The 24,880-nt window shown below is 40.0% G+C and overlaps 1 protein-coding gene across 6 annotated transcripts in view; it reads left to right on the top strand.

The window, feature by feature from the left end:
* Window positions 1–3,609: 3,609 nt before the first annotated feature.
* The window catches only part of LEKR1 (leucine, glutamate and lysine rich 1), a 276,455-nt gene continuing 255,184 nt past the window's right edge, over window positions 3,610–24,880 (top strand). Inside the window, exons 1-6 of one of the 6 annotated variants that reach the window (XM_060011239.1) lie at window positions 3,610–6,788; window positions 8,278–11,686; window positions 12,673–12,821; window positions 13,293–13,509; window positions 16,481–16,570; window positions 20,673–20,712. In XM_060011239.1, the coding sequence (XP_059867222.1) occupies window positions 16,545–16,570; window positions 20,673–20,712 (66 nt within the window). In that variant the 5' untranslated portion in view covers window positions 3,610–6,788; window positions 8,278–11,686; window positions 12,673–12,821; window positions 13,293–13,509; window positions 16,481–16,544. Of the gene's footprint in view, window positions 11,687–12,672; window positions 12,822–13,292; window positions 13,510–16,480; window positions 16,571–20,672; window positions 20,713–24,880 lie in introns of those variants that run through there. The other 5 variants (XM_060011238.1, XM_060011240.1, XM_060011241.1 and 2 more) reach the window with 5 other exon arrangements.

Below are 24,880 nucleotides of genomic sequence, written 5' to 3'. Positions count from 1 at the left end.
CAAGCTCTTTTAATTAGACATCCACAGACTTATTTCTGGTTCCAGCTCCTCCATTAACTGTATGATTCAAGGCAAGAAACCACATCTGTTTGGTTCACTGCTGAATGCCCAGAAGCAAGACTGGTGCCTTGAATAGCACCTGTAATAATAATAATTATTATTATTTTTTAAAATAAATTATCCTCTCTAAATTTGTTTCCTCACCCATAAACTGAGGAATTTGGTGTCTTGATGCCATTTAGATTTCTTCTTTGCTCTATTGATCTACTTCTATAATAGGGAGTTGAAGCAAATCTCATACACAGTTTTTTTGTTTTTTTTTTTTAAAGATGAAAGGGTTTTCTGCCAGCATTGGCATCTAGTCTTTGCATATTGAATTCCAATATTCTGAAAGGGCAATTCACTTAGAATAGCAACATATGTATAATTCTCTAATAATGTTAGGGTTAATTAATTTTGCTCTACCCCCCAAATATCCCAGTCAATAGTGCCAGCATTTTCTTTTATTCTTTATAATTTTTCAAAAAACTTTCATTTGGGGGTGATAAAAAGCTTAACTCTATTAGTAAAGTGTCTACAGCTATGCTACTATAAGTTCTTCTCACTTTAAAAGTTTAGGATTTTATGGAACAAATCCAATGTTGCCAAGCATATAGAAAATTGTTTTAGAAAATAGTCTCCTCCTTGCCCTCTGAGCCAAAACCAAAACCATCCTCCAATTGTTACCGTATTAGAGATGAGAAAATAGGCTCGGGTAGTAATATGACTAGGGCACAAAGCCAATAAGCGGCTGTACCTTGTTCTGAGCTTTATAAGGTGTCTGTATCTTATTACTATCTTATCAAGCAGTTGATACTTATAATCATGTGCCCCATCTTCCACTACACAGCTAGAGAGTTAACATGCTCCAGAAGAGAACATGCACAGAACATAGTAGAATTTCGAAATTTTCCATTAGAAAATATAAAACTCCTTATTTACATTTGCACAGATTTGCCAACAAAGACAAATATAATCAATCTAAAGCGGACAGCCTCAAAAGGCACAGTGAAAAATACCACAGTAGGTGAATGAATTCAGCAATTCCAAACACAAATGTTCTTTAAGACTCAGATCTCCTTTATGCCCTGCTGTTTCAGTTTGGAGTCTAAAAGACTATCTATCTACTTTGTGTCTGACTTATTTTCCTGTCAGACAGGAACTGGAATTTGAACTTTGCTCTCCAAAAGCCAAAGGCCAACTAATTTAGAAGGAGACTCTCAAAATCAGTGATGGTTTCTTCTAGTTTCATTAGTTCTGTCTAAAGTGATTAAAGGATTTGATTCCCAGATAACCATGATCCTTACTGATATTTTTACAAATCACATTAATTTCTATACTTAATTCTGATCACTTGTGGCATTCCTGAGGCAAGTCTGGATTCATGCAGCATTCCAACCTTGAGTGCCTTTTCAAGTTTCCAACAGAATCCTGTGCTGGTGAGTGATGATACCTTTATTGTACTAGCCCCAAGGTGTGGAAGTTGTTTCCTGTGGCCTAGACTCAGCCCAACCCCTCCACTTGTTGAAACATCTGCAAATATTTTGTTCATTTCAGAGGCATCTGACCACAGCTAGCCTCCCATCCGCATTGCTTCCTTTTTCCTGATTGCTCACGTAAGGCATCAATAATCTGGGAAGGCACTCAGCAAGAGAGAAACTGGGAGGGCCTAGGGATTAGAGTGAAGTGCTTGGAGGATAGTTCTTATGGGTTTTCTCTCATACTCATTCATTAATTGATTCATTCAATCATCACCATTTATTGGGTGGTACTAGGGCGATGCAAACATCAACAACAAGCAGTCTCTGTCATCAAACAGGAGACAATCTATTGTGTGCTACATTTATTGTCTCAAGTAGGGAATTATATTAATCAGCTTATAATAATAAACTATATTTACCAGGTGTCTTCTATCTGTAAAGTTCCACAATTGCTTTAATTCTTATCTTTAGTAGGTATAAGGTTTATAGAATCTTTCATCTGTTTCTCCACTTTGAAACTACATAAAACTGAAAGCAATACTCTCTAAAGGATTTTGTAGATAATGATCATTAATTAATTTAAGGAATACCATAGGAATCTTTACTTGATAAGTGAAATGATAAATTGTGTAGTGCTGAGTAAACACATTCCTTCATATGTTGCATTTGCTTTAGTCCTATATGTTAAACTACAAAACTATCTGCTTAACTATTATTAGAAAGGGACTATATTTTAAAAGATGCTAATGCAGTTGGATCATTTTTATGCTCTTATATGATATTAATTCCATGTTTTAAAAATATATCTATCTTATGCACACATTTGCACATTTTATTAAGTTTATTATAATCAAATCATACAAAAATCTAATTAACCCATCCCCTGAGTTGTTGAGCAATAATTATACCTTCAGAGAACCAGGAGATTTAAGGTGTATACAGGGTGGGGCCCATCCACCCAGGATTTCAAAACCACATGGTTCTTCAGGTCCTGTTGGGGCTTATCTATTTGCACGTCTCCCCTGCAGGAGTTTGGACTAATCAGGTCACTACATCTTGACTGCAGTCTCTACCACTCATTGTTTGCAACATGAATTAGCATCAACAGACCACAGAGAAGTTAGCAATGGGAAAAGGAAAAGGCTTTAATACCAAGGTTGTCTCCAGGGTTCAGCAGGACATATATCCTCTATCAAGTCATCTGACATCAAATCCTACAAATAAGGGCAAGCAAAAGGTTGAGCCATGTTGTCTGATGGTATCGTGTTCTCCGGTTGCAATGCAGTACTGAGCAACCTGTTGTGAGTTGATAGGTCTTCCAGTTTGCTAAAACTGAAAAGGCAGGCTGTTGCTCCAGCATTGTTTCACTTTTGCTGCAGAACATTCACACAGCATCCTGCCTTGGCTAGTCTTCATTGATCTAGATTTTTTTTCAAATAAATTTATTTTTGGCTGCGTTGGGTCTTCCTTGCTGCGCATGGGCTTTCTCTAGTTGTGGTGAGTGGCGGCTACTCTTCGTTGCGGTGCGTGGGTTTCTCATTGTGGTGGCTTCTCTTCTTGTGCAGCACGGACTCTAGATGTGCGGGCTTCAGTAGTTGTGGCTCTTGGGCTTAGTTGCTCTGCGGCATGTGGGATCCCGGACCAGGGCTCGAACCTGTGTCCCCTGCATTGGCAGGCGGATTCTTAACCACTGCGCCACCAGGGAAGTCCCCATTGATCTAGATATTAATTGGACATCCTGGAAGCTGACGGGCTGGTTCATTTCTCCTTCAGCCTTGGCTTCTCCCCATCCCCCAGTGCTCCCTGTCTTGCGACTCATAACAGAGCAGTGCTATTAAATACAGTACGAAAATACACGTCAAGGGGCAGATGGGAGCTAGGTGCCTGAGAACTCTGAAGAACAAAGAGATCCCCTGTGCCCTATGGTGCTTTGTTCAAATTTTTAAGAAGGCATCCCTTCCTCAGGTGGATGGTATATATCTTAGGAGGTGAAGCTAGGGGCTGGAGTTCAAAGCCTCTCCACCTCCTCTGCCAGGCACCATTATGCATTCAACAAACCGCACAAGTGTATGGCGGCTGGGCAGAAAAGGTATGCAGAGCCTTACAATGATAGCAGAGGGCATTAAGAAAGATGTGGGCAACTTTGAAATGAAGAATAATGGAAAACAGGCAGTACTGAGTGATTTCGTCTTACGATTTTCTAAATAGAAGAGGCTGATTAAGCATGGTATCTGCCTTCTGATTCAAGTTAAAACCACTTACCACTCTGTAGTGACTTCCTTCCCCTCTCAGGAGATCTCTTCTAAAAGCTGAGATGACGAGCTAATTTTACATTTACACAAGGACTTACGTACTGTATTACTATTCCTAAGGTGGTTTGCATTTAAATAGAGGCAAAAACATTTAAACATTAAGTAATCAATCAGTTTTGTCTGTTTCCTTCTCTATCCCCAACATCTATAACAATGCCTGGCACACAGTAGGTCCCTTAATATGATTAAGTAAATCTCTAATCCTAGACTTTCAGTCACTGAGCATCAGGAAAATACACCAAGATGGTCTCTTGCTTTCAAGATTCCACAGATCAAAGTCATCAAAAATAAGTTTTCTTCTAGGCACTTCATAGGCCAGAGGTCTCAGCTCTCTTATAAAATACCATCACCACAAATACTACTCAAATATCAATTATTTAAAACTTCCATTGCAGGGAATTCCCTGGTGGTCCAGTGATTAGGACTCTGTGCTTTCACTGCTGAGGGCCCTGGTTCTATCCCTGGTCTGGGAACTAGGATCCCGCAAGCTACTCGGTGCAGCCAAAAATAAATAAATAAACATCAAACTTTCATTGCACATCATGAGCTTTTTGTCAACTGACAATAAAACGTCTATAAACCAAATAGATTATGTAAGGATGCAGCCTCCCACACTGTAGTTCAGTACTTGATAGACAAAGTACAAACAAACAAAAATTGGTGGCACAGTTGTAAATATTATTTTATACTTTTCTAATTTTATATATGGGCCGTCATAATTGCAGTGTATTATTTATAATATTTGAATGTATCACCTTCCTCCAAAGATCTCAAAGCACCTTTGGTGAGTAAGGAATAGTCCTCCCCACACCTCTGGTGAAGCAGGTATGCTGTAAGCATTATTTCCATCATACCAGGATCCCACATGAGTCAGTGGCAGGGCTGCATTACTCAAGACATTTTAGTTCACAGCTCTAACCATCAGAGGACTGCCTACACATTCATTCATTCACTTATTCTTTACTTTACTTCATTCAAAACATTCATTTGATGCAGTTTGCTAGGCACTTAGGTTCAAGTCCCTATTTCCTTACTGAACTTGCATCATACGAACACTGCAATCTCTTAAAAAATTTTTTCTCATAACAAATATTTAAAATTCAGAGCAGAGATTTTTCTGCATTTTGTGATTAATTCTATTTGTTTCATAGTGGCATACCTACCAGGGAGTCACATGTATACTAAGGAAATGACTGAAATACAAAAAAATTTAAAGATATACCTCTCTTATGTTATGGATGTCAAGCATGTGTCTATAACATAAAGCTTTTTTATTTTTTATGTTTGCCTGGTGAGCTAAATACTTGCACTTTCTGTGTCTAATTATAAGTTTCTGCTGTGTGTTATAGCTGAGTTGGTACAAGATGTTCAAGACCATGAAAGGATGAATGTAATGGCTTCCTCGTGTCATGGTCAATTTTTTTTTTCAGTTTATTTGTCCTTTTAAGTAATCATACTGTTTGTACCCTGACTCTCGTACTGAATTCACAATTATCCCTCTTGCCAAACCATGCCTCCTGACTTGACTGTGTAGATTGAATTTCATGCAAGCATATGCAAACCCTGTGCACCGCCTGCCGAACGAAGTAATATAAGCAAATTAAAGGCACATTTTAACGACTTTTGAGTTCCGTGTTAGAGTGGTTTTTAGACAGTTACCTACTGGGCAAAGTATAAGACACCGATTCACAGAGGTCATCATCAGTGTGCGCCTCCCAAACGGGTTTGCTCATGGAATCCACCCCGTAACTGTGCACGTCGCATTTTCTGGCCCCTGGAAGGGGCTGATTCACCCCCAGCTCCCTCTGCCAGAGCCGGCGCGTCCAAGCCGCCGGGTCAGGGCCGGCGCGCCGCAGAGGCCGGGGTGCGTGACAGGCTGCACTTCCCAGCCCTGACGCTGTGGTAACTGACTAAGCTCATCGCCGCTCGTCACGACACGCGCAGCCTCGGCGGCACGCGGCATAGCGTGAGAGGCGCCGGGTCCGCCGGCGCGCCCACCCCGAAGCCTTCGTGCAGACGCGCCTCGCCGCTCCTTGGAGACCCAGACTGCTTGTCACCACGCCGCCGTTCTCAGGCTGCAGAAAGACGGCCTCCGGACGTCAACAAATAACCTGACCTCCCAGGCGGTGGCCTTCGTTCTTTTCAGCCTCGGCCCTGTCCCTCACCACCCTCTGACGCACAGCTGCCAACCCCCTCGTTGTGGGAAAGCGCCGGGTCAACGTGGTCAGTCGCCCGGCAACGCCACTCGCCTCACGTGCGCCCCGGGTTCCCGGCAGGCGGGGCTGCGGTGGCGCGCTGGGGGAGGGGGGCGCAACCCCCTTCCCGGGTGTCCCTATCCCGGGGCGCAACATCGGTGGGGCGCGAAGCTGCTGTGGCTCGCGACCGCGCTCCCGGGCAAGGCAGGCAGCGAACAAGCGCCGGGGCAGCTCAGGAAGCCGACAGGTGTCCGCGGGGCGAGACCGATTCCTCGCCGGCGTTCCCCTTCGCCCTCGTCCCGCCGCCCGTGCTGTTTGCTTTACAGCAGCGGAGCTGGGCACTTTTCGGCCTTAAAATGAGCGCATCAGCCGCTTGGGCTCAAGTCGGCGGCGGGGGCCGGGCGGAACCGGATTCTTCGCGGGCTTAGGCGGCCGGGTTGGCACGCGAGGCGGACACTTGGCTGGCCAGGAAGTCCGGGTGAGCGCGGAAGAGGCGAGCGCAAACCGCCGGGGGCGGGGCCGCGGGGTTGCGTGACCCTCCGCCCGGCAGCTGCACGCACTTCGTGCCCCGGTCCGCCCTCCTAGCCTAGCCTGCAGCCTCGCCATCGCGGGGCAGGAGCACAGGTGCAGGAGGGCGGCGCCCAGTTTCCATTTTTATAACCGCAGCCGGGAGAGGAGTCACGCTATACTTCTGGGACGGGGAGTGAGTTCACCGGAGAGGACACGGCGTCTCCTTGTTATCGGAACCTGGGTAACATTTGGTAATAAAACCCGCTCAGACAGGATGTATTAAACGAACTGGGAACCAGAGCTGCTCTATCAGTAAGCAGTCGTTCCGGGGAAACTTTCCAACGAAAGCTTTACATTAAGAGGGCACACAGGTGCGGTTCGTGTGACATGCTATCACAGGAAGGAATCAGAGCAAGGACGGTGGCTTTGGGACGCAAATTTTGTGCACTCTGCGCAAGAATTAGTAACAGAGTTGTGATGCTGTGCAAACTGTCATTCCTCCTAGAAGCGTTCTTGCCAGTGTTTTATTTTAAAAGAAGAGGAGCCTGATTTTAATGACATAGTAACTGGAGAGCCCTCTATTACATGTTGACTCGAGAGTCCCAAGGACATTTAAAAGAAAAAAAAGTGACTTCACAGGACGCCATAATCCAAGTTCCTTCTCAAGATCATGTGCGGGAAAAATGTTTTTTTCACTCAGATATCTGTTTATATAATTGAAATATTTGTTGATTTGTAGATAAATCAAGTTTGGAGAGAAAAACAAAAATATTAACACAAAGACAGTTTAACACACAAGACCACTCCAGTCGTCTAAGCTCTCAAAATTCCGCATTAACTTATTTATTTAAAGTTTGATTTGGTGGATCTATGCATTTATTTATTTCTCTATTATTACCCTTGGGCCTGTGGTGCCTAGTTACACACACACTTGTTACACAAGTAACACACCATTATATAAGAGGGGCTTCTCCGGGGTTAGGATACCTATCATAAACTCCCAGAAAGCTCTTTCAGAAGACACATGTTCACCTCTCAATTTACCACATGTGGAACGATAGCAAGATTCACTGTTTAATTTTAAAATGTTCTCCCAGCTAACTCAGATTCTCACTTGTGTATGTAGGAACGTTTATTTTATCTGCCTAGCACTCTTCCTGTCTTCTGGGACAGAACTGCCCCTTCTCGGATTCTGCTTCTGCCTTACTCTTCTAGACATGTAATTAGAAAGGGAGGTGTCATCATGTGTGGCCTTGCCTCCCTGGTCACCACAATTGGTCAGGAGGCAGGTACCTGTCTCCTCCTGGCTTCAGTGATTTGGTCAAGGAATCGGTGTGTTACTCAAGGTGTGCTAAACAGTCATTTCCTGGCATTTTTCTAACTGGAGGTTGGGAATAGAAGCCCCTTTTCCTCTTGGTGTCAAAACTGGACTGTCAGCCACCACTGCCCTGCCACATGCAGACACTGTAAAAGAGAAAGGAACCAACTTTCAGTAAGTGGTAGATTCAAAGGGCTGAGACTTTCCATGACTTCTTAGAGTTCCAGAGTTCTCAAAGCAGTCCTGTTTCCTGCTTTCTTGAAGCTTGGTTATTTAGCGCTTCTGTTGATTCTGTGAGGTACCTTGATATTCTAACAGAATATACATTGATAGTAATCATTAACAAAATGTATATTTAGAATGCTGTGTGGAATACGTTTTAAAAATTTATAACACTATTTGTAACTTGCTTTTTTTCATAGAAAAGAAGAATAGAATTCACTGGGACATTCATCACCAATAAACTACATCATCATTTTAAACAGCTGCACAATCTTCTTGTTTGATAAGTCAATTTATTTCATTTTGGTATTTCAGATTTTTAAACATTATAAACAAGACTCTGATGAACACTAAATATATGTGCTAATAACAAAGAACTCTCCCAGAAGCTTCCAGCAGCCTTCTCCTGGAGAATTGGGTCATAGGCCCATTCCTGATTTAAATAACTGGTAAAGGGCAAGTGGCCAGTAGAATTGACCTAATCTGAGCTCATTCCTGGAGTTGGGCTGATTCACGTGTGCTTAGGGGCGGAGGGAGGGGAGGGGAGGGTGATGAGGTCTGGATTCCTGAACAAAAGGAAGAAGGGGGAATCAGGTGTCCACTACAATAGTTTTGAACATTTCAAGGTGTTTAAAACATAATGTATTAAAATACATTAATTTTTTCACCCTAAAAGCAGTGTTTAAGAGTGCTAGTTGCTCTACACCATTGCAAACCAAGGCTACTATCATTACTTTAATCTTTTTTCACCTGTTTGATAGGGAATTCCCTGATGGTCCAGTGGTTAGGACTCTGCGCTTCCACTGCACGGGGCACAGGTTCCGGGAACTAAGATCCTGCATGGTGCAGCCAAAAAAAAAAAAAAAATTCAAATGTTTGATAGGTCTGATAATAATGTTTGATTTTAGTTCATAAGAAAATCTCTTTAAGATGATTCACAACTCCTTATTTAATGGTATTAAAATATTCTATTAATAGAGATATAACAAAATGACAGGAAAATTGCCCTAATTCGATTCTTATATAAATTCCATAGCTACCTAAAATTATAGGTGCAGAATCATGAACTTCATCTCTATAAAAGCAGAATGAAATCACTTCTGCCAGTCACGTATCAAACATGTTAGGCTCTTAGGTGCTTCATTAGAATCTTATGAAAATCTCAGAAACAAGTAATAATTTCATTAAACAAGCAAGTTCTTTAAAAAGTTGTTTTTTAAATGCATAAGGCAGTTGTCTATGTTCGGTCTTTGAATTCATTAACATTTGTTATAGGCTAGATATTGGATGCTAAGGTTTAAAGAACTATCAGTGCCATATTTTTGAGCATCAAATGCATTACGAGAGTTTTAAGTCACTACCTTAGAGGTTTATTCTTTTTGTGTTTTTAAATATATTCATGAAAGTAAGTCCTAGGGATGTAATGTTCAGCATCGTGACTGTATTGTATATTTGAAAGATGCTAAGAGAGTAGATCTTAAAAGCTCTCATCACATCTATGTGTGGTGATGGATGTTAACTAGACTTGTGATTATTTCACAATATAAACAAACATTGAATCATTCTTTTGGATACCTGGAACTAATATAATGTTATATGTCAGTTATATCTCAATTAAAAATAAACATATTCGTTTGACAAATATTAAACTATATTTGGCACACAGTACATTTTTGGGTAAAGCTCTTACCAACAGTGAACAGGCCACAAAAGAATACATTTATGATCATCAAAAGTTTCACTGTTGAGCTTGACTTTTAATATTTGAAAGTAGATGTTTTATTGCTTTAAGGCCTAACTTGTCTCATTGGAAATTTTGTTCAATAATCATATTCTTAGGGCTAAAAAGAGTTCAGTACACAATTTATTTCTGCACAGATGACAAAATGAACTCCTAGAGAGAAGCTCTATTTAAACATTGTGACCTTCATTTTATTAGGTACTCTAGTTTACACTGCACATGTGATGGATTCAAAAATATACAGAGTCTAAACCCACAAATAGTATTTTGTGTTCAAGCCACCTCTAGACCAGAGTTATTTGGGGTTCAAAATAGACAAAACAGTTTTACAAAGGAGTCTAACTATTGATTAGCAGTTAAAAAAAAACAGAAAAGAAAATCCTATCCACATTTTGGTGGGAATAAAATGTGGTAAGTACAAAAAGCAGGAGGTCACTTGTAGCTTTTTTTTTTTTTAATGAAGCTGTATGGGAAAAGTTATGAAAAAAGTAAGTATAACACAAAGTTACATTTCCAGAATTAAATACTTCTTGGGTATTTACATGTGACATCCATAGCAGGCTGAGGTCCCATGGATACTGGCTGGCTGGCAGAGTCAGCTAACCCAATACAGGAGTCCCAGGTGCTTCTGCTTACACTCATATTCGGTCCAAGTATACTTTAGTGCTCAAGTGTTGGGTCATGCCCTTGGCCACTTCCATCATTTGAGTGAGAGTAAACAATAAATAGGATCTGACTGAGTTATGTTTGGAAAGATTCTCCATAAATGAGACATTGTGTATGAAATGCCAGGAAAGAGCCCAGTAAATGTTAGCTTTTAAAAAATTCTGCACTTGCATTGGATGGAACCCAGAAATAGCAGTGAAAGCCATTGTTGCTTCCAATCTGGGAAGCCCGTCTGCAACGATTTATTTCAAACTCTTGAGGATCTCAGTGTTGTGTTGTACTGTGTTCTGATTCACAGGATAAAAATAAAGTTGGGCTAACTGTAATTTTGTCATGCTCCCTTTGTACAGTTTTGAGCTCACTTTAAAATAAGCAATCTTGGGTAGACTTCCTGGTCTTTGTATCAGACTTGCAGACAAAGTACCTATTCTCCCAAATGCTTTTCATGTGGGCACAGGGAGAGGAGAGGAGGGGGCATAATATTACTTACCAGAATGAATGGGATGAATGACAATGCCTTGCTGGATAAATATCTTAGGTAAATTCAAATTCATAACAGAAGCATAGACACTGTGTTCTCACAAATGTTAATGCTACAACACAAAGGTGTGCGGACCATGTGGAAAGCCCTAGTTTATCACTTTACAGAGACTCTACTTCCAAAACTAGGGAGTATCCCCCCCCCCCCCCCCCCCCCCCCGCTCTCAGGGGTCATTGACCCACAGGAGAAAAATAATAATAAAGGGTCACAGAAGGGGTTAAAAGGAACTCAATTTGGTTCTCACTGATTATTTTTAAAATATTTTTAGAAGTCACAATAAAAAGTGAAACTTACCTAGTTTAAAATTTAAGAAGAGGATAAAACAAAACTTTATTCAGTATGTCCAATGATGGAAATGCTTTGAATTCTGCTTCAGTTCCAGTATGGCCAGTAATGGGGTGGGGAAAAGGACTGGAAAAACAAAAGGGACAAGGAAAAAAAACCTGGAGAGGTAAAGGGAGAGACTGAGACCAAGCAAGAGTCAAGAAAAAACACACCAACAATGGGAAGAGGCTTTTTGGATTACTTTTTTTTTTTTTTAACTTTTTTAAAAACCTGTTTTGTAAAACCCTGTTACAACTCTTCTTTATCTTTTTTTTTTTCCTTCCAGGCAAGGCTTTGCGGGGAATCCTGCTGCAGCACTAGGGAGCGAAAACAACAGGTTCTCTTGCTTGCTCCCTGCAGGGGTGGGGTGGAGGGGGTGTGGGGGGCGAGCTGGTTCCTTATATGGAGTGAGGGCAGGGGTGGGTCTGTGGTGTTCAGGAATACAACTTTTCGCTGCTACTCTTTTAACAAGGTCTGTTCTTCACAATTTATCAACTCTGTTTATCCTGTAAATTCTTACTGGGTCTACCAGTGTTCAGCAGAACTTTTTTTGATGATGAAAATGTTCTATATATGTGCTGTCTCATGTGGTAGTAACATGTGCCTACTGAGGACTTGAAATGTGGCCAGTGCAATAAAGGAATGGAATTTGAAATTTTATTTCATTTTAACCAAATTAAGTAGTCACATGTGCCTATCTTATTGGACAGTGTGAAGGTCTAAGGGACATTTACAGTGGAAGGAAAATCGGTCTTGATGTCACTGTAGAGATGAATAAGCACAGGTGAAATGAGACCACACAATGAATTACAGCCTTGCAGCTGGATCTTCTCCCATCCTTAAAGTGTTTCCTTATCATATATACAAAGTACTCAATAAATATTATTAATGCTAATAATCATACAATAGCCAAACTAGCCTCAGAAGAGTGATCTTGCTTTAGGTGTGCAATTCCTGTTCTAGATAAAGCACTCCATGGATCTGGATGCTAAACCCCCTAACCTAAACCCCCATTGTTACAAAATGAGAACAATCCTACTTCATTGTCCCTCAAAGAAACATGCTGAGGATGAACAGCTCTGAAAGTTCTTTGCATTTCTCATAAACATGCTGTACTTGACCACTTCATTGGCTGTCCTCTGCTTCCCTTAACCCTCTCTTCCATCCTCTAATTATTGCTTATCTTTTCCAAATGAAGAAAGATGCTCTCTTTTAGGGAGTGGAAACAGAAAGTCACTGGTAGACGTTGGGGCAAAAATATCAATCAGGTTAAGTGTATTTTGTGTTTTCTTTGTATTTACTCAACCTTATTTCATTCAATAGTAGTAAGTCTCTTACCCGGCTAGCAAGCTGCGAATGTTCTATTTCTTGGAAGAGCTGCATTTTGGACCTCATAAAATCCTCAAAGGAGAGACCTGGACTATGAACGAGTTCCCTGCATGGATTCAGTCACTGAGCATCACCCCAGCCTGGTATGCAGTTGCTTATTACGTAGTAGGTCATCCATAAACACTTTCTTTTGAACGAAGAAAGGAAAGTAAGTCACGTGTAAGGGTGGGCAGCCTTCTATAAATTGTGGACTAGCGGGTCTCAAGATATCTTTTGAACTAAGCCTTTCATCTTGACTACTTTTGGACTAGTATGAAAATTTTACTAACACCTTCCCAATTAACTTGCCCTCCCTGCAATGACTGAGACCAGAGCTTCCCTTTACACCCATAAATTCGACAGGCATCTCTCTTCTTTCCGCTCAAGAACAGTAATTGCCCACTGCTGCGTCAGCCACAAGGACTCTGGGGCCTGACGTGAGAGGTAGGCGGACTTTGGCCTCCACCTCAGCCAGCGTCTCTCCAACCCGCCGCACGGCTGGGAACGCCTCCCTCCCCCACTCCAGCCCGCCCTCCCCTGCCTCGCCCTTCTCACCCATTGCTTCCCTCTCACAGCCCCCAGCGTAAACCCAGCCCTTTCTCCGAGCCCCGCCACGAGATTTCCCGCCTCCGCGCAGCACTTGGGACCCCGGGCGGCGCTCGGGAGTCCCACTTCTGCGTTGGGGAGCGGCGTGGGCGTGACGTCATCGCGCCCTGACGTCAGGCCGACGTACAGCACTGTGTCCTGGGAGACCGGGAAAGCCGTTTCGCACCCGGCAGAATTGAAGTCTAGGTGAGAGACAATGGAAGGTTTCCTTGAGCCCTGGGATGACCCGGTCCCCGGGCGCAGTTCCGGAGCGGAGGCGTGCTGGCTCCCGGGGAAAGGGCCGGAAAGCCGAGCCGTGTTCTCGCGCCTAGTGGATGGGCCCGGCGCCTAGCCTCTGACCCCAGCTGCAGCCCCTGTAGTGTCTCCGCAAGCCCGCCGGGCCCGACGCCCTCTTCTCCCCGCGAGTGCGCGGCTCGGCCTCACCCCGCACCCTCCTCCTCCTCCTCCTCTTCCTGCCATCGCAGGTCCCGATGGAACGGGGTTAGAAAGGGACAGATTTCAAAACCCTTGCAGCCGTTTTGGCTGGACTTGCAGTTAGTTTCTGTTTGGAAAATCCCGCCCCTTTAGAAAAGTCTTAGGACGTTAACTTCCGCTTCACCTGACCCTGACCTACTCATCTGTGGGTGATTCACACCAAGGGAATAGTTCTTTAGGGAAGGGCATGAGAGCTGAACGTGAGTTAATGGCCCAACGTGACACTGGTGTCAGGAAGGGAATCGGAAGTGAGCAGTCGGGGACGTGTCTGTATTTTTGACGTCTGCCTCGTGATCCTGTGGTTCACAAATACCTACGCGGCTGCTGCCGGTTATCATCTCACCCCCTGTCTAAGGGCAGTCTACAAAGTGTGTAATGTGAGGGAATAAAAGGGTCTCTTTTGATAAAAAATGTAAAACAATGCAAGAGCAAATTAAAAATTAAAAAATTTCCCTCTTGCCTAAAGGGAAAGAGACCTCTCGCCTCCCTTTCTTGGGAAACCTCTTATTTGTGAGGGCTTCCTCTATTCCTTTAATATGTATGCACATATTTTAAAGACCCAGAATGTTCTTCTGGAGCACCTGGGAGCCATTTCTTTAAAATGTAAACATCAAGGAAGATAAGGCCCCTATCTCCATATTACCTTGAGAGTTTCGTACTTCTAGTAACCACCTGCTTTGTCATAGAGATATGTATTCCTTAGAACAAACGCTCTTAGCTAGCACAGGTGGCTACTTCAATTACCAGTTGAATTGAAAACAAACTATGAAAGAGAGTACAGCAAGCTGTGTTGAGGACAAGTTATCATTTATCTTGAGAACATTGTATGTAATGGAGTGTATCTGTTTGGCTGTATTAAAAAGAGTGGGATTTTCTTCTGTCTTTGTAATCTCATTAGCAGATTAGCTGTGCTGTGCATCACAGTCTAGTTAAATGCTTATTCAGTAATAAAATTGTTTTCTCTCTGCATCATGGAGAGATTTTCTGGATTGGCAGGATATTTTGTTTTTAATTTTTCCTCAATAATCAGACCTACCAATTTTTCCCACTTGGTATAATAAGGCCACAAAATTGGAATAGATTTAGAATAATGATACTGTTCAACTATACCTTGTTTATAGTGTCTCTAGATCCATGCTCTCAAATGAATTTATGCGTGAAATTTAAAAATGAGATTTAGTTGGTAATTTTAGGAAAAATTCTGCTCCCAGTAGAGTTTAATTAAGATGATGCCATCTTATTTTACTGATGGTGAGCCCATTGTAAAATGGCAGAAATGAGAATAATGAGCTTTCTGTGAGGAATGAGCTCTTGCCACATCACCATGACAGTCTGCCAAACATCAGATGATTATGTACTTGGCCATGTGGGCCTATGTTAACTACATCAGTTAACTTTACCCCCCATCCCCGCAGGCAGAAACACATTATGTTGATGTCAGAAGACAGCCCATTAGCTATTTGTTTTAAACAGCAGCTCGTTAAAATGTGGAGCTCTGTGCTACCACAGGGGATGGGAAATCCTCTCTTCCACCAATACTCGCACAATTAAAAAAAATACTGCCTCTACAGGAATTTTTGTCAACTACGATTTTCCTAGCACCTTGCTATGTTGCTGGGGTTACTGTCTCTGATAGAGTACTATGCCTCTTCAGTCTCTCTGTCAAAATCTTGTCCTGATCAAAAGTAAACCACCTCAGGTAGCCTTCACTAATTCCCTACTCCCATGAGAAAGATAAGACTTTTTTTTCCCTGAACTTCTAGATTTGTTCCTTGTCTACGACTCCTGGCCCTCAGGCCTTCTTTCCTGCTATGGAATTGTGCCTGTATCATCTTACTCTGCTGTCCCCCTTCACTACTCCTCTCTCTCTCTCTCTCTCTCTCTCTCTCTCTCTCTCTCTCTCTCTCTTTCTATATATACATATCTCTCACTCCTGAAACTGGACTGTCTATTCTTTCTCCACATTTGGGAAGGATTTAAAAAAAAGAACCCAAAGTGCCCCTTCATTCATCTTGCGTGGTTTTATGAAAGTAGTGATAGAGTTTTGTATTGAATTGTTTCATTAGAAAATGAAAATCTACTAAATGTAAAACATCTGCATAAAAATTATTTAAATGTCCATCTGTGGTAAGATTGGCACTTGGCTTCTCATGCTTTGATGACTCTTCTATTCAGTGCCTGCATATCATACTTAACCTGATAACCCTAAATATCTTTTTCTGCACTTCATCATTTAAACCAGCATTCATGTCACAATTGCTTTTTTAATCTGCTGAACTAAAATTATTTAGATATTTTTTCTAGCAGCTTTTCAGAAAAAACCACTTTCTTTTAAATGAAATAAATCGATCCGTTTAAAATTTTGTTATCCTTATTCTGTATTTGCAAAGCAAATAACTAGTAGTAAACCACCACAGAAGTTACAATTAGACTATAAAGTTCCAAAGAGAGAAAGTATTATTTCTAATTCAGTAGTCTCTCTCGAGGTCTTTCCTGTTCTATTGGCCTCATAACTAACTGAAAAAAAAACCCATTTGTACCTTTTAACTTTGAGTTGATGAAACAAACATCTGTTGAAACAGTTATCACCATTGATCCCCAAATACTCCTAGGAATTTATTTCTTTTAATTTGAATTTTCTTCACATTGTTTTAATTCTGACTATCACCATCAATGTTTTTAGATTATTTTACTTCAGAGCTCCCTCAGTATATCTTGAGAAATTATGGATCGTCACATTCCCATGCATGCATTACCTGAAGAAATCCAAAAGGTATGATATTATGTTATTACAGCACAACATTAGGAGCATTTTAACAGATAATTCTAAAACATGGGAGAATGAATTCAGAGGTTTTATATTTATTTTAGTCAGAGGATCTGCAGTGAATTGGTGGTGTAAGGAAGGGAATAATTGTAATGGTCAAAACTGTAGAATTCAATTCAGTGCAAAGAATGTTCAGCCTGTGAAAGAAGACAGATATATAATTCTGGCATGGTATTTGACCAGGTGTTTGTGGACCTCTTGTGAAAAGAGGGCTCCAGCAATGGCCAAATAAAATATTTAGATATTTTTCTAGCAGCTTTTCAGAAAACAAACAAACAAACAAAAACTAATTAAAAAAAAATCAACTGACATTAATGGGTCTGTTTAAAATTTAAGTGATATTTATTCTATATTTGCAAAACAAATAATTAGTAGTAAACCACTACAGAAATTATAATTAGTTTGTAACTTTTTATGATGCAAAAATTTTTAAGTGTGTCTCTCTATAAGGGTCTATTTCAGTTTCACCTTAATTCTTATTTTACTGTGTTTTAAGGCCTTACATAGATATCAACTCATTTAATCTGGTTAACAATCAATTCTTTTTCACCGTTGCTATGCTACTTTCCTCCCCGTTAATTTATAGCTGTCCTCAGGCAAAAGCATTTCTCCCATGTTTAGTTTGGCAATGCATACATTGCTAACAGCATAATTAAAAATATATCTCTTTGAAACTGATTGACAAATTATGAATTAAAACCTCAAACCTTAACTGTCATTAATCATTCAGTTTTTAAAGTAAATCTATAGTCAGCTCTTAATCACCAGTCGTTAGTTTTTAATTAAAAATTGCAGTCAGCTCTCAGATATGCTTTTATCCTTTGTGCATGTTGTTTTGGACTGCCTGTTAACATTAATCATGCCATTGATTTAACTTGATGCTTACTTCTACTGCATGTTCTTTAGATTTATGTAAATGGCAATCTAGCAGGAACTGGAAGGGAAGTCCAGTTACTAGAAAAGACCTTTTAAACCATTGCATTTAATTTGCTTCACCTTTTAAGTATGAGAGAGTAAGCACAGAGGGAACTCAGCTCTGCTATGCTTACCTGAGAAATGGTGCCTAGATGTGTTTGAAGACATGGAGTGTCCTATCTCTCCCTCAACTCAGTTACTTCCGTGTACTAGCCTGTGTGGTAGAGATTAAAAGAAACAAAACAAAACAATCTGCAAGAAACAATACCCATACTCAGATACCAGTCATCTGTCAGGAAGCAGATATATAATGACATGAAAAAAAAAAAACCTCTAAAAGATAGTGTTTGATTTAAATGTCACATAAGATAGTATCTTCTCTGAAAATGGAGAAGGTGGGGAGAGGAATCCCTGAGTATTAGGATGGTCAAGGGAGGATCTTTATGCAGGAGATAGAACTGGAATTGGCCCCTGAAAGCTAAATATTTCTAGAGACAGACAGGGAATAGGGCATTCTGGGCCTAGAGAACAAAAGCTTACTGGTGAGAAGAAACTGGCCAGGTTACAGAATGTTTAACAACATAAGTGTTTTAAATGCATGAAAGAGTATGTATTTATTTTAACAGAGTTTTTATGACTTGAAGAATGCGTTTGTTTTTTTTTTAATGTTTAAGTAAATTGTTTAAAAACGCTAAAACCAAGCATTTTATAAATATGGTTATATTCTTAAAGCTTGAATGGCAGGCAGCTGTCTATATGTGCAGAGAGGTGAGGAGGCCAGGAGCAGCTCAGTTGTCTAAGGTCCTGGACAAGTGAGCTGATAGTAGCCCTTGGCCTGCTAAATGTTTAGAGTATAAAGTGCAGCTTTGCACTTTTTCAGACCTAAGTTAGATACATTTGTACAACAAATATTGATCAAGTGCCTATAATGTGCCAGACACTGTTTTGGGTACTTGATGATAAAGCAACCAAAAATATGTACATGCATCCCACAGCCTATTAAAGCTAAGTCTGAGCATGTCAGTTACTTGTTTTCCATAACTTCTTACCTATATTTGATTCCTCTAGATTGTCCGTAATATAACTGGTTAAATTGTCTAGTGATCAGCCAGTATATCTATTTAGTCAGCTTGCGTACATCATTCTATACACAATCATGTTAGATAGATATATAGCTTATAATAGTAATAGGAGTACTTCAGATTACAACCATTTCATTATTCAGATAAAACAAATCTTTGTGTTTCATAATGGCTTGGAAATTGTGCTACAGTTCTTTATTGGATAGAAAAAGACATGAGGTGGGTGGATCAGTGTACAGTGACAGAGAGGTCTTTCAAAGGCTTTTTTTTTCTTGTTCTTTTGTTAACTTTTTATGTTAGTTTTTATGCTGGCTATTCTTTCTAGAGAAGGCCCTGCTGTGTTTCCTTTTTTTCTGTGTGTAGTCAAGGAAGGTTAGTGTAGAAATCAAGGAAGGGAAGGGAAGGGGAGTCTTTCCTCTTTATTTCTTTCTGTACTTTTGCTGTATGATATGGAAATGGGATGGTTGATGAAATACATGAAAGATATGTGATAAAGGAAATGAAAATGGCTGTACTACACTGTACTACTAATAGTAAAATAGGTAGCAGTAGAAAGAGTTGCAAGAAAAAGTAAATGTGTGTGGGGGGGGCAGGAGGAGATGGCCACCAAAGGAAAAGTGTGGAGAAGAATGCTGATGATAATAAGCTCTAGTGAGAGAGTCCATTGTCTGATTAGAAAGCGAAGATTGTTAAATCATGCCCCCCACTCCCTGCCCAGTCTCATCTTAGGGAAGAAAGAATAAGATAATCTTTTGACTATCACTCCCTAATCTTTTTGCTTTTTATCACAATTTCTGATTGAGCATAAAACATGTTTCAGGTTCCCATTTCCCCAACTGGCAGAAAATGTAAAACAGGCCCATGGGCTGGACGGCAAGACCATACTTATCCCCTTTGCTGCTAGACTCCACAGCTTACTTCTATATGTACTTAGATCATATCTGTAAATCTACTCTCTAGACTGAGCTGACTCCTACCTGTCTCTGACCTCCGATAAGCAGTAGCTTTGCTAGAATTTTCATCTAGCATTCTGAAAGCAGAATGTACCTGTAATGATAGTATAGTTCTGTGTTTGGGATTTTATTGCCACAGTTTAAAACTAAAACAACATTTATAGATCAGCAAAGTAATAATTCTATATCTCTTCCGCCCTTGAATGTCCACCTATCTCAGAGACATATGGACTCCTCTTTTTAGAAAAAAAGCAATGAATAACTTTCTTTTTTGCTGTTTTTGCTAGAAGACATACACAGAAGTCAGAACAACCTCAACAAATCAGTGGAAAAATCACTTATTTTGCAAAAGTAGAACTGACCTCTTTTTTTTTTTAAATGGTGACAAAATGAGCACTTGTAATAGGATTTTAGCTTCAGGAGATATTTATTACCACAGGACACAAAGTAAAATAAAGAGACCAGAGTTATTTATTTTACAAAACAGAAGTGACAGAGCAAGGTCTGGAGAGCACACTGTTCTTTCTGGGATAACAATCCCTTTCCCTACCAGTAACAGCTCATTTTGTCCTGTTTCAGTAAAGTAATCTTAGTACTTTGGAACTTTGAAATTTATTCAGAATAACAGTTTTATATTTCCAAGCACAGATTGTCATTGCCAGAAAAAATAAACTTAATTTTCCAGGTCATTTTGGGCCACTGTGGCTAGGGTCAGATTTTGTGTTCAGTTAAAGTAGAGAAAAAAAGAGAAAACTGTCTTAGAAACATTAGTGCTAGCATCCTGGAAAAGTAGTGATGTGTGTTTGTGTGTGCAGGTATATGTGTTGTCTTTTTAAGCAATTGTGCTTTTGAAACTAATGACGAAAGAAACATAGGGGTGTCATGTATAATTTGTGTATGAAAACAACGTTTCTTAAAATTGCTCAATAAAATTTCTTTATGGATTAATCTCTGGTATTTTAGTCCCAGATTTGCATATATATATATATATATATATATATGTAGCCTTAAACCATTATCATTATTGTCAACATTATTTTTTTTTTCAGTGATACATATACATGTATCTATTCTTTTTCAAATTCTTTTCCCATTTAGGTTGTTACATAATACTGAGCAGAGTTCCCTGTGTTATACAGTAAGTCCTTGTTGTTATCCATTTTAAATATAGCAGTGTGTACATGTCAATCCCACACTCCCTAACTATCCCTTCCCCCTAACCTTCCCAACTGGTAACCAGAAGTTCTTCTCTAAGTCTGTGAGTCTGTGTTGTAAATAAGATAAGTTTGTATCAGTTCTTTTTAGATTCTGCATATAACCGATATAAGATATCTCGCTTTCTCTGCCTGACTTACTTTACTCAGTATGACAATCCCTAGGTCCATCCATGTTGCTGCAAAGGGAATTATTTCATTGTTTTTAATGGCTGAATAATATTTCATTGTATATATGTACCGTATCTTCTTTATCCATTCCTCTGTCAATGGACATTTAGGTTGCTTCCATGTCTTGGCTATTGTAAACAGTGCTTCAATGAACATTGGGGTGCGTGTATCCTTTAGAACCATGTTTTTCTCCATATATTTGCCCAGGAGTGGGATTGCAGGATCATATGGTAGCTCTATTTTTAGTTTTTTAAGGAACCTCCTTACTGTTCTCCATAGTGGTTGTACCAATTTACATTCCCACCAACAGTATAGGAGGGTTCCCTTTTCTCCACATCCTCTCCAGCATTTGTTGTTTGTGAATTTTTTGAAGATAGCCGTTTTGACTGATGTGAGGGAATATCTCGTAGTTTTGATTTGCATTCCTCTAATAATTGGTGATGCTGAACATCTTTTCATGTGCTTCTTGGCCATCTGTATGTCTTCTTCAGAGAAATGTCTATTTAGGTCTTCTGCCCATTTTTTGATTGGGTTGTTTGTTTTGATGATATTAAGCTGCATGACCTGTTTGTAAATTTTGAAGACTAATCCCTTGTCAGTCACATCATTTGCAAATATTTTCTCCCGTTATGTGGGTTTTCTTTTTGTTTTGTTTATGATTTCCTTTGCTGTACAAAAGCTTTTGAGTTTAATTAGGTCCCATTTGTTTATTTTTATTTCCATTATTCTGGGAGATGGATCAAAAAAGATATTGCTGCGATTTATGTCAGAGAGTGTTCTGCCTATGTTCTCCTCTAAGAGTTTTATAATCTCCAGTCTCACATTTAGGTCTTTAAGCCATTTAGAGTTTATTTATGTGTATGGTGTTAAAGAATGTTCTAATTTCATTTTTTTACATGTGGCTGTCCAGTTTTCCTAGCACCATTTATTGAAGAGACTGTCTTTCCTCCATTGTACAGTCTTGCCTCCTTTGTTGTAGATTAATTGACCGTAGGTGCAGGGGTTTGTTTCTTGGGGTTCTGTCCTGTTCCACTGATCTATATTTCTATTTTTCTGCCAGTACCGTACTGTTTTGATGACTATAGCTTTGTAGTATAGTCTGAAGTTAAGGAGCCTGATTCCTCCAGCTCCATTTTTCTTTCTCAAGATTGCTTTGGCTATTTGGGGTCTTTCATTTCTCCATACAAATTTTAAGATTTTTTGTTCTAGTTCTGTGAAAAATGCCATTGGTAATTTGGTAGGGATTGCATTGAATCTGTAGATTGCCTTGGGTAGTATAGTCATTTTGAAAGTATTGATTCTTCCAATCCAAGAACATGGTATATCTTTCCATCTGTTTGTGTCATCTTCGATTTCTTTCATCAGCATCTTATATTGTTCTAGTTTTCTGAATACAGGTCTTTTGTCTCCCTTAGGTAGCTTTATTCCTTGGTATTTTATTCTTTTTGATATGATGGTAAATGGGATTGTTTCTTGAGTTTCTTTTTCTGATCTTTCGTTGTTAGTGTATAGGAATGCAACATTTCTGTGTTTAATTTTTTTTTTTACATCTTTATTGGAGTATAATTGCTTTACAATGGTGTGTTAGTTTCTGCTTTATAACAAAGTGAATCAGTTATACATATACATATGTTCCCATATCTCTTCCCTCTTGCATCTATCTCCCTCCCTCCCACCCTCCCTATCCCCCGCCCCAGGCGGTCACAAAGCACCGAGCTGACCTCCCTGTGCTATGTGGCTGCTTCCCACTAGCTGTCTACCTTACGTTTGGTAGTGTATATATGTCCATGCCTCTCTCTCGCTTTGTCACAGCTTGCCCTTCCCCCTCCCCATATCCTCAAGTCCATTCTCTAGTAGGTCTGTGTCTTTATTTCTGTCTTACCCCTAGGTTCTTCATGACATTTTTTTTCTTAAATTTCATATATATGTGTTAGCATATGGTATTTGTCTTTCTCTTTCTGACTTACTTCACTCTGTATGACAGACTCTAGGTCTATCCACCTCATTACAAATAGCTCAATTTCATTTATTTTTATGGCTGAGTAATATTCCATTGTATATATGCGCCACATCTTCTTTATCCATTCATCTGATGATGGACACTTACGTTGTTTCCATCTCTGGGCTATTGTAAATAGAGCTGCAATGAACATTTTGGTACATGACTCTTTTTGAATTATGGTTTTCTCAGGGTATATGCCCAGTAGTGGGATTGCTGGGTCATATGGTAGTTCTATTTGTAGTTTTTTAGGGAAACTCCATACTGTTCTCCACAGTGGCTGTATCAATTTACATTCCCACCAACAGTGCAAGAGGGTTCCCTTTTCTCCACACCCTCTCCAGCATTTATTGTTTCTAGATTTTTTGATGATGGCCATTCTGACTGGTGTGAGATGATATCTCATTGTAGTTTTGATTTGCATTTCTCTAATGATTAATGAAGTTGAGCATTCTTTCATGGATTTGTTGGCAGTCTGTATATCTTCTTTGGAGAAATGTCTATTTAGGTCTTCTGCCCATGTTTAGATTGGGTTTTTTGTTTTTTTGTTATTGAGCTGCATGAGCTGCTTCTAAATTTTGGAGATTAATCCTTTGTCGGTTGCTTCATTTGCAAATATTTTCTCCCATTCTGAGGGTTGTCTTTTGGTCTTGTTTATGGTTTCCTTTGCTGTGCAAAAGCTTTGAAGTTTCATTAGGTCCCATTTGTTTATTTTTGTTTTTATTTCCATTTCTCTGGGAGGTGGGTCAGAAAGGATCTTGCTGTGATTTATGTCATAGAGTGTTCTGCCTATGTTTTCCTCTAAGAGTTTGATAGTTTCTGGCCTTACATTTAGGTCTTTAATCCATTTTGAGCTTATTTTTGTGTATGGTGTTAGGGAGTGATCTAATCTCATACTTTTACATGTACCTGTCCAGTTTTCCCAGCACCACTTATTGAAGAGGCTGTCCTTTCTCCACTGTACATTCCTGCCTCCTTTGTCAAAGATAAGGTGACCATATGTGTGTGGGTTTATCTCTGGGCTCTCTATCCTGTTCCATTGATCTATCTTTCTGTTTCTGTGCCAGTAACATACTGTCTTGATTACTGTAGCTTTGTAGTATAGTCTGAAGTCAGGGCGCCTGATTCCTCCAGCTCCGTTTTTCGTTCTCAAGATTGCTTTGGCTATTCAGGGTCTTTTGTGTTTCCATACAAATTTTGAAATTTTTTTTTTTTTTTTGGTGGTACGCGGGCCTCTCACCATTGTGGCCTCTCCCGTTGTGGAGCACAGCCTCTGGACACGCAGTCTCAGCGGCCATGGCTCACGGGCCTAGCCGCTCCGCGGCATGTGGGATCTTCCTGGACTGGGGTACAAACCCATGTCCCCTGCATCAGCAGGCGGACTCTCAACCACTGCACCACCAGGGAAGCCCCGAAATTGTGAAATTTTTTGTTCTAGTTCTGTGAAAAATACCAGTGGAAGTTTGATAGGGATTGCATTGAATCTGTAGATTGCTTTGGGTAGTAGAGTCATTTTCACAATGTTGATTCTTCCAATCCAAGAACATGGTATATCTCTCCATCTATTTGTATCATCTTTAATTTCTTTCAGCAGTGTCTTATAATTTACTGCATACAGGTCTTTTGTCTCCTTAGGTAGGTTTATTCCTAGATATTTTATTCTTTTTGTTGCAATGGTAAATGGGAGTGTTTTCTTGATTTCACTTTCAGATTTTTCATCATTAGTGTATAGGAATGCCAGAGATTGCTGTACATTAATTTTGTATCCTGCTACTTTACGAAATTCATTGATTAGCTCTAGCAGTTTTCTGGTAGCATCTTTAGGATTCTCTATGTATAGTATCATGTCATCTGCAAACAGTGCCAGCTTTACTTCTTCTTTTCTGATTTGGATTCCTTTTATTTCCTTTTCTTCTCTGATT

This window comes from Delphinus delphis, chromosome 4 (genome assembly GCF_949987515.2).
Source record: "Delphinus delphis chromosome 4, mDelDel1.2, whole genome shotgun sequence".
Lineage (NCBI taxonomy): Eukaryota > Metazoa > Chordata > Mammalia > Artiodactyla > Delphinidae > Delphinus > Delphinus delphis.
This window is presented reverse-complemented; position numbering and strand designations above follow the sequence as displayed.